Consider the following 10,645-nt stretch of genomic DNA (forward strand, 5'->3'; position numbering starts at 1 on the left):
CAATATAATTTGTTGGGACGAATTGAGGTGCACCTCTATTTTTGGTCGATACTGAATAGTGGCATAAAAGGCAGGTTGTTTGGTTAAATTCGCAAAATTCTTGGGGTACCATTTGATACTTTTAAGTTGGATATTTTTTTACATGATACTAGAACTAACTTAATAATTTGTTATTCGTGTGTGATTTTTAAAACATTATAGTATAAGGTCATATATCAAGTATAAAAAGAGATTCAGCATTGTGTCACACGCAAGGATTAGATGCATAAATTAATTTATTTGCACCATCTCTTTTAACCCTCGTAAACTTGTTACTTAATTTTTGTGTTTATGAACTAGCATTATTTCTTTATTCAATTTTCTCAAATAATTAACCGTCATCACGAACAATATATGTAGTACTGAGAGCTGAGTTCTAGCAACTTTATAATCGGAAAGTTTTCCTTACAAAGAACATGAGACAGCTTCACACAAAAAGTGAGGAAATACGAAAAAGAATAAACTTACAAGTTACAAACCCAACGAACTTAACCATTCAGTGTCAAAAGTTAAAAAAGACAAAGAAAAAAACATTCACAGTAATTGGATATGAGAATCCACACACAACTACGTCTACAGTTCATTAGCGACTTGGACATTAATATTTTTGGGATATGTCTCAAAAAAATTAAGAATCACATCAAACAGATACAAAACGGACCTAATCCCTTAATTAATTACAGGCACAAAAGGTCGTTTTCACTGGGTAGAGGCTGGTGGCGCAGCTAGTTTGGCTCTCAGTTCTTTCCTCAGTATCTTTCCAGACGGAGACTTTGGAATGGCGTGAATAAAATACACCTTGTGCAATCTTTTATAGAATATCACCTGCATATCATTTTATGTTACATATAAGTCTATGATACGTGTGGATTAGTAATCTGAAAAATAAGGTAAATTACGTGCTATAACAGGCATTGATAGAGTGCTGAGTGGCGGAAAATTAATACCTGTTTGGCAATAAATTCCTTTATAGCTTCTTCAGTAATTTCAAAACCATTGGCGGAGCGGACCACAAATGCAACTGGGACTTCCCCTGCCGCATCATCCTTTTGCCTGCACAAATTGTTAAACAATTAACCTAATTTATACTTTCAAATTAATACATGCATATATTTGTATAATTAATCAGTGTAGAGTTGTATTGCACTTACGGTACAACAGCAGCATCTGCAATATCTGGATGGCTTATCAGAAGAGACTCAAGCTCAGCTGGTGGCACCTAACAACATTTAAAGTTAAATTGGTTAGTAATCTGTATACTAATTCTAGTTTTTCTTGTATTAGATGTCACTCCTGAAGTGAGCTCTAACCCAATTGTGCTAAAAATCCATCCTACAAACCATAGAATACTAAGCATTATACCTGGAAACCTTTGAACTTGATGAGCTCTTTCACTCTATCGACGATGTATATTTCATCATCGTCATCTACGTATCCAATATCACCAGTGTGGAGCCATCCATTGACATCAATGGTCCGTGCAGTGGCTTCATCATCATTCAAATAACCTATTTGACATATATAACAATGTTCAGAGGCAGACCCAAGATTTTTACGCGATGGGGGCATTAGTATTCTGTTCAACCAGTGGCCCCTATAGGCTTTTAGTATTCAAGGTGCCAAGTATTTTAAATTAACAACTATCAAAATATATATACATACAAGATTCTTGTCGAAGCTTACGGGGTCCGGTGACACCTCACACATAGGTCCGCTTCTGACAATGTTACTTAAAATTACAAAATATATATTGTATCAACTATTTGAATAAGTCTTTTTCTCCCAATCTTGTAGTCTTAATCTTACTTTTAATAGACCGCTTTAAATGAAGTTATAAGTAATAATTATTTTAAATATCAAGTGTATAGAAGTTAAACTCATGATAAATTAATGACCTTTCATGATTTGTGAACCGCGAATGCAAATTTCACCGGGTTGGTTGCGGCCAAGGGAGCCACCAGTTTCACGGTCGACCACTTTGAGGTCTGCATTTCGAACTACTGAACCACATGAGCCAGATTTGGTTGAAAATGGTTGCTTTGCAAATGCTGGGCACATTGTTACTACTGGTCCTGCCTCTGTCATACCATACCCCTGCCAATTCACGTTCAATTCCACTAATTAAGCGCAAATAATTTTTATAGTTCAGATCTACAGTAGTAAAAATATAGAAATTCCATATTAATACTATTTCCAAAAAGTTTGTGACCTGATTATACTTTATGATCGCAAGTCAAATATGACCCACTAAAATGGGTCAACTTGGGCTTCTATCTTAACCAAATCAATCCTTATATATTCATGAGTGTAAAAGTCAAATTTTATGGAACCAATTTTCATACTATGTTATCAAATATATTCTCTATATATACTAGCAATTCACTATAACAACCAAACAAATCCAGAATAAATGAAGCGATTATAGAGAGATTTGATTGTAGGATGTGTCTATGTGATACATATCCAATCCCCCCAAAAAATATTAGTTTAAGCCTCATATTTTTATATTTTTAAATTGCCAAAGGACATTGGAAATATAAATTCGTCCCACTTCTGAAATCAAAGGTAGAACAAACTTTTGGAAACAGATTTAAGTACAAGTTTAAAAGTAATTGTATTCAGTTTTAAAAAATCTTGATAAAATGGTGATGAAATTAATTTTTCTCAGTATTTGATATGCCAATATGAGACCAGATCAACATATCTTATTCTTTTCATGAGAGGTGAATATGGCAAGATCTAGAGCAATTAAAGACTGTCTACTAGTGCTACCGACCTGCCCACTAATATTAAATGGCCATTGGCCTCTATCTACCACTAACATATGGAGTACTATATATCAATTACACTAGTAATATTTAAATGGGCTATTTAATTTTCTGTCTAGTACGTTCAGAAAATGCAACCATTTCAATAGTCTGAAATATGACGAGACTGTAATATGATAGCAAGAAATAAATGCTAACTTAGTTATTAAAAAAAATAACTATTAAATGATTCGAACGTTCCAGTTGTATCCTCGATCTCAAATGCTGGTTACGTGTAATCCATAAATTCAACCGGTTATTTATTATGTGAGAAAAGCAAGTTGTCAATGTAACCTGACATGTAGATTATGCGTAATTTCACATGCTAATTACGTCTGATCTACCTTTAGATTATGACAATTTGGAAGAAATACCAACAATTATACCACATATAGAGAGTGTCTTTTTCAATAAGTTTAATATCCAGCACTCAATTTGAACCTCTAACAGCATTTTCCGGTTTATTAGACCTTTTTGGTAGGTGACACTGACAAAGTTTGCGATCTTGATTATTACAACTACTTGTGACTACACTATTTTAAGAAGAAAAAAAGTTAAAAAGCTTGTGCATTACCTAAAAAACACGACTTTCTACTAAAATCTTACATTCCGTTGCCCGGTTGAATTGACTTCCTTAGGGCGCGTTTGGCCATAATTTTTTTTAAAACTTTTCTTTTTTCAAAAATCAAATTCACTTTTTTCGAAATCTTTCAATTTTTGGCCATGAAATTTTCAATCTTTACTTGAAGATGAATTTCAGAATTTTATAATTTGAAAAACTCCAAAATATTATTTTTTAAAATTTTCGCTTCAAATCAATTCACAAAAATTAAAAAACAATCCAAAATTATATTCATGTCCAAACAAAACTTTAATTTTTAGATACCATTTTCACTTGAAAAAGATTTTATTTTTTTCCTGAAATTTTACAATTCTTATGTCCAAACGACCACTTAGACTTTCATCTTCTCTTTTTCATTTTAAGTTAATTAATGTAAAATTTTAAATTTTTTACTTCTACTATTGGTTGCTAAGAAATTCTAACGCCAACGGAATTTGAAATTTTATGTCAAGTGGATTGTAAACTTTTATTTCCCTAACGCCAGGGAATTTAAAATTTATGTATATATAAAAAAAATTAATTTATCCTATTTACACAGTATAACTTATTAGTCCAAATTATTGACTATACGAATAGGGAAATAAATCATTCAAATGACATGAAATTAAATTGGTTATAGTTTGTTGGCCAAAATAAGAAATCAAGAAGTGTAAGTTTGTTCTTTGTTTGCTTAGCTATACGAAAATTCTGGGCACTGTAAAATTTTACCTGTCCAAATATAGCTTGCGGGACTCTACGATGCAGCGCTTCCTCCAACTCTTTCCCCAGCGGCGCCGCCCCGGACAACACGAGCCTAATCGAACTCAAATCGAACGAATCAACCATCGGATTTTTCGCCAACGCAAGAACCAAGGGCGGAACTACAGCAGCAACTGACACGCGGTGGTTTTGTATCAGCTCCAGCAATGCACCAATTTCGAATTTTTGCATTAATAAAACACTAGCTCCGGCTCTTAACGAGACTAAAAGCACTGAATTTAGCGCAAATATGTGAAACAGAGGTAGCACACATAGCACCACGTCATCATTTTTCAAGTACAAATTTGGATTGTCTCCGTCGACTAATTGAGCTACTCCTGTGATTAAACTTTTGTGAGTTAAAATCACACCTTTTGGTAGCCCTGTTGTTCCTGAAGAAAATGGTAAAGCTACTGGGTCATCGGGTTGGATTACAATTCCCTTTGGCATTTCCTCTTCGTTAGCTTCAGAAAGTACATAGAAATGTAAACAATTTTCAGGAGGGTCATCGACTGTAACGACTGAAAAATCTTCGCCAATTTTAAGGTCATTCTCTCCAGAATCACGAAATTTATCCACGTACTGAGATTGAGTAACGATTAGTTTTGCATTCGACGCTTTTAATTGCTTAAACGCTTCAGCTTTTGTGTAGAATGGATTAGCTGTAGTTATAACAGCGCCGATCATAGAAGCCGAGAGAAAAGTAAACACAAATTCAGCGCAGTTCTGGAGAAAAGTCATGATTACATCTCCCTTTTTGATTCCTATATTTGTTAAACCAGCAGCTATTTTCTGACAAATGAGATGAGTTTCAGCAAAAGTGTATGATTTCCCACTGCTGCCTGATATAAGACATGTCCTATCTTGAAATTCAGAGAGCCTCTCAAATAAATAAACATGAAGAGGAACATTGTTGGAAATTTGTATATCTGGTAATCTTGATCTAAACACGTGTATCTCTTCAGTAGATTGATCAGAAGGAGGAATTACAGAAGAAGATAACTCTGCTTTCTGGGCTTCAACACTAGCTACACTCAACATTTTTTTTCTTCTTGTGGGGGGGGGTTTGTATTTTGGTTCTGATTGGAACAGAAATCTTCTTTTTTTATGCAGAGAAAAATGGCTGAATGAAAAGTCTTGAGTTGTGACTGGTGAGGGTGTGAGAGAAACAAAGAAGGAATTTTTTTAAAAAGAGATTTGCTATAGTAAGGAGAAGGGAAGGTGACATAAATACATGGGAAAGTAAGGTGCAAAGAGTTAGGTAGGTATATAAACGTGTGGCGTTGGGGGAGAAAGAAGGAAAAGGCCAAAGGGGGTTGTTACGTTACAAAAGTTGAGACTTGGGACTTCCTCAACCTGAAGTCTGGCAGGTCAAGAGTAAGAGATCAGTGACGTGGCCGTGTCTGAACAAGATATTCTAATAAGGGATTCAAAAAAAAAATACTTTAACATATGATTTAAAGCAATTTTTTAACTTGAATTACTATTTAATTAAAAAAATTCTTAAATCGAGGAGATTCATTTGTTTGACCAAAAAAATATTGAAACCTTTTCGATTAAATCAATAGAAGAAATGAAGGGGTAAATCTTAGCTAAATTGAATAAACTCAAGATCTATAAACTAATCGAAAAATAATGCATAAGATGAGATAGATGTGATCAATCTTATTGATACTTTTCATTTTGTCTCCCATTAATCAGTAGAGGAAACCACTTTACATATTCTCTTGGAGATTGCTTTGTTCTTCCTTCTACTATGAAGGTTATAGAGGAGAGGAAAGATAAAGAAGAGGCCCCCCTTCTCCGGAAGGTTTTCCCCCTATATATATTTATGGAATCTTTGCTATGTGCTTGGTTTGATACTCTTTCATACTACGTCCGCCTTGGTCGTCCCCTGGACGTTGTTTTTTGACTTGGCGGGTATTGTGAGTACGAGATTTGGAATAGACCATGTCATCTTTCACTGCCTCGCCGCTTGGACGAGATGTCAGTTGGATCGACCGTAGCGGTCAGATTTCGACCAATATAGTTAGTCCATCCGTCTGCCGGGGTCATCCCCTATCGGGTCTGACAGACGGACTATGATTGTTACATATCTGAGAGAAATCTGACTACCTGCCCATTGGGTTTTATTCTTAGGTTTAAGTGAGGTAACGACGCCCTTTCAATATCCTTGGACCGTTGCGGCTGTTTCGGAACAGAAACGTCGTTTGGATTGAAACGTTGTTCGTGGTTGCCGCCATTATGACACACGTTCCTAGGGAATTAAAACGTTTCGTGTTTGCGGGATTTATGTCTCTTATAAATAGAAGGAATACATCAATCGATTGACACACTTCTTTACCCTTTACTTGAATGAACTTTGCGAATATTTTTTCCTCCTGATACTTTGAATTTTTTATTTTATCTAGTTAGCCGAAAACTTTCATCTTTCCTTTTCTCTATCCATTCGCTTTACCAAATTGACACAATGGCTGGTGATTCTTCTCGTGCCGACCTCTCTGCCACAATTCCGGCACCGGAGAGTGATGTTCTGGCCACCGGAGGAGCAGAAGTCGTAAAGGATGAGGAGGTCCCATTGGTAGCTGAGATCTTGCCTCGCCCTGGGAAAGTATGGACCGACTTCTACAGTCCCGCCGGGGAGGAGCCGAAACCTGTTCACTCTGTTATAAATGAGGAGAGGATCGCAGAATTGAAGGCTAGGTGGGGAATTCCTTGCTACGTCGAAATACTGTCGGCGTTAGGGGATGACATTGTCCATTTTGACCGCCCATGGTACTACGTGTTCTATGCCTACCCCTTTCTTGTTGGATACACGCTTCCTCTCCCTCTCCTGGTGGTAGATTTCTACCGCTTTTATGAGGTATGCCCCGCTCAACTTTCGCTGTACCTGTATAAACTGTTCCTTATATTGCTCAAATTTGCGGAGCTCGCTGGTCATGAGATCACTTTGGGTCACATACTCAATATCTTCGCCCCTCAGCTCATTCGCGACACGATGATTCACATGCGCCATCGAGGGTCGAAGAGTCTGTTGGTGAAGATGGACGACAGGGCTAACCGTCGCTTCTACGAGAATTACTTCTATGTGCGAATCGAGCACCTTGTGGCGGATCCTACGGGGTTCCCTGAGAAGTGGAACTTTGCACATAAGTTTCTATACTTTTAGTCGGAGAGATGTCCGACCACTTTTCGTTGTAGTACTAAACCCTATTATGTTTTTACCGCTGCGAAACTACCCCTCCACCTATTGAAGGTATCCGCGAGTGGGTGAGTGCCATCCTTCTTCATACAGCGGGGGTCCGCACATGGTCGACCTTTTATGAATAATATGGACGCAAGCCCCTTACAGGTGAGATGTCATTTCTGTTCGCTATTTTTTTTGCCTTTTCTCTTTTTACTTGGTTTCTTATATGCTATTTGATCACGCCCAACTATGCCTTATAAAAAGGACAAGCAGTCGTTGCAAATATAATCCGAGTATTTAGTCCAGAGTCGAATCCACAGGGAATTAACCTACCAATTACTCTTGTTAGAGTCACTAAATTCTTCGTAATCAACTTTGCAGATATTTTGAATAATAATTGGCGATATTTTTACTAACTATAACTGAATAAATTTAAGTAAACTAACACCTAACTATGACTGAGTTGTAAACAAATAAGAGAAGGATCTAAGGTTGTGATTTCTCCTATTGATGGAATCCCTTCCTGTTATGTTTCGCATAGAATTGCTTAATCGTCTCTATCGATCATGAGCCTTCTTACTACCGTAAATCTCTCCCGAGTAATTACGACAATTTACTAGACGCACTCTCCCGAGTTACACTAGTTGACTTTTATTACAACTCACTTTAGATCGCACCCAAGGTTTCGTTATTCCTAATCCTACCTTTAAACCCTCGATTATTGATTCCTCATATACTTTGGGAATGGTAATGTTCAACAATTACCTAAATATACACTCTCTCCCGAGTAATACATACTAAATAGGCACAACTAATTGAGGATCCTGTCAATTAACTACAACAAAAATGTTGTTGAACAAATAGAGATTAAACTGGGCAAACTGCATTATCATAACATGAAGTTCATCCTTCAACAGGTTCCATCAAAACCCTAGACTAAATAATTAGCTACTCATAATCGTGTTCATCATAACAACATCAAAATTTATCATGAATGATAAATACAAAAGGAAGAAAGGTAGAACTCGATGTCAAATTATCCTCCTTGCCTCTTGCCTCTTCTTGCCTTCAACAAAGCTGTAAAAACCTTGATAATGTCTTTTTGGACGAGCTAGACCTCATATAGGTTAAGTGGAATTACCCCCGGACTTTCAAGTTTACCCCTGAACTTATGCTCTCCGGACTGGACTAGCGCGGCCGCGCTCGAACCGCGCTAATGGTTGCGCATATTTCCTAGTGTTCTTCCTCTATTTTCTGGACTAGCGCGGTCGCGCTAAGGCCGCGCTAAGAGGGTTCATCATTTTATCTCTTCTTTTCTTTCTTCTTTCACACGTAGGGGTGTTCGTCGGTCGGTATGGTACAGTATTTAGATATTTTGGTTCGGTATTTTCGGTATTCGGTTTCTTAAAATCCTATACCAATACCGTACCTAATTAAATTCGGTATGGTTCGGTTTTTATCCTTTCGGTTTCGCTTTATTCGATTCTGTAACTTCGATTTATTCGGTTTGCATAATAACTAATACATAGAGCCATACACTCTAATATTCTTAATTAAAGTACTCAAAAATATAAAACTAAAAATGTTTGTTGACAAAAATTTTGTCCAAAACTCGCAAATATCGACCCAAATAAAGAAAACTATACATAAAAGAAGATTTTATCGTTAGAAATGTCTTGTTACTTATTTAGAGTTAATTGATGAACTTTGAAAATAAAGGAAAGTAAAATTTTAGATTTTTTAATTTATGTTATAATTGATAATATGTGTTTTGTGTAATATAATATATATTTCGGTACGGTATTGGTATTTCAGTATTTTATCTTAAAATACCAAATACCATACCTAATACCAATTTTTTTTTAAAAACTTAAACCAAATACCAAAATACCGTATACCAAATACCAAAATTTTCGGTTTCGGTACGGTGATTCGGCATTTACCAAATTATGCCCAGTCTTATTCACACGTCCTCAGCTCCGAGGGGCTTCCCTTGCTTCAGTTTAACTCCAAACACTGTCCTAAGTCTCCATAAGCACAACTTGCTCCTGCAAAACATAAAATTCACAATTAGAACCAATTTATCGTCATTTAACTATCCTAGAATAGTGAAGCATAGTCAAGTTGGGGCATAAATAATCGCCAAACTATATAAATCTAGCCTATTATCAACACCCCATACTTAAATCATTGCTAGTCCTCGAGCAATTCACCACACTCTATGAAGGTTCCTTCACTAAGCTTTTCCCCTAACGTATCACACCTAGAACAAATCGCCAAAGTTACGTCTATTAGTGTACAATCTTTGCCTCAAGAGTCGACTCTCACGTGTCGTGCAATATTCATACTTACTCAAATTACTCTATACAGAGGTCAAGACTTACCTTTCCTTTGTGAATCACATGCCCTCACATCACACAAGAGAGTAGTTCCACAAATAATAATATTAAGAGCAATTAGGAACTTAGATAGACAAAATTCGCTCACTCTCCGAAAGGAAATTCATATGTCACACAGATGCACCATAGGCTTGCCCGTAGTGTACTACTCTACTAATCGAGCCCATTCAGTCTAAGATCAATTAGGACTTCATTTGGTTGTAATGTAGGCTAAGGGACATGTAGGATATATTTGGATATAGTGACTAACCTCCCTAAGCACTTTTAATACAATCACATTCGCATTCAAAACCATACTTATGTCAGACCAGACATTCCACCACACTTCTATTTATAATACCCCAAACTCCAGTAGGTGCAATTGTATCAAGTCACCACTTCTCAAGTACTACATTTACTCATTCTCTTTTTTAAGCAGTGCTTATTCTTTTACTTTTTCAAAATACTGCACATTTTTCTCTATTTCATCGGTTCCACTCAAAAACCAAACCACCACCCCACACTTTAACTTCTGCATATTTCATAACCATTCAAGTGCTCATGGGAGGTAAATAGGTTCAAACAAATGCGCCGTTCAAACAATTGGGTAAGGTTTGTAATGTGGTTGCCAAAGAAACAGGCTTATAGGCTCAACGGGGTTAACTACGATGTATCACATTTAGGTGGGTCTACTTTATATATCTGGCTTAACAAAGAATTTCTTATATCACTTCTAATACTGAATAAAGCTACTGTTTCGCTTTGCAAATACACGGGGCAAGTTCTAGGCATCAAATGCAGAACATAGAATACAGTACAAATCACACACACCTGGCACATGACTCACTCCAGATTGGCTTATAAAGACACTCTC

General features: G+C 36.5%; 1 protein-coding gene across 1 annotated transcript; it reads right to left on the minus strand.

The window, feature by feature from the left end:
• Nucleotides 1-405: 405 nt before the first annotated feature.
• Nucleotides 406-5,469, minus strand: LOC107769758 (4-coumarate--CoA ligase 2-like). Its single transcript, XM_016589002.2, has 6 exons — nucleotides 4,177-5,469; nucleotides 1,935-2,133; nucleotides 1,402-1,547; nucleotides 1,191-1,258; nucleotides 987-1,092; nucleotides 406-864 (listed from the first exon to the last, which is right to left on the minus strand). The coding sequence occupies exons 1-6, from the start codon at nucleotides 5,245-5,247 to the stop codon at nucleotides 739-741; spliced, it is 1,716 nt and encodes a 571-aa protein (XP_016444488.2). The 5' UTR covers nucleotides 5,248-5,469; the 3' UTR covers nucleotides 406-738.
• Nucleotides 5,470-10,645: the final 5,176 nt, after the last annotated feature.

Source organism: Nicotiana tabacum, chromosome 6 (assembly GCF_000715075.1).
Source record: "Nicotiana tabacum cultivar K326 chromosome 6, ASM71507v2, whole genome shotgun sequence".
Classification (NCBI taxonomy): Eukaryota; Viridiplantae; Streptophyta; class Magnoliopsida; order Solanales; family Solanaceae; genus Nicotiana; species Nicotiana tabacum.

Excerpts from the sequence above, each read along its gene's own strand:
- LOC107769758 (XM_016589002.2), bottom strand. The coding sequence starts at position 5,247 with ATGTTGAGTGTAGCTAGTGTTGAAGCCCAGAAAGCAGAGTTATCTTCT. Across the intron at positions 2,134-4,176 it reads CGCAAGCTATATTTGGACAG|GGGTATGGTATGACAGAGGC; the intron begins GTAAAATTTTAC and ends GTGAATTGGCAG. Across the intron at positions 1,093-1,190 it reads GCAGATGCTGCTGTTGTACC|GCAAAAGGATGATGCGGCAG; the intron begins GTAAGTGCAATA and ends CAATTTGTGCAG.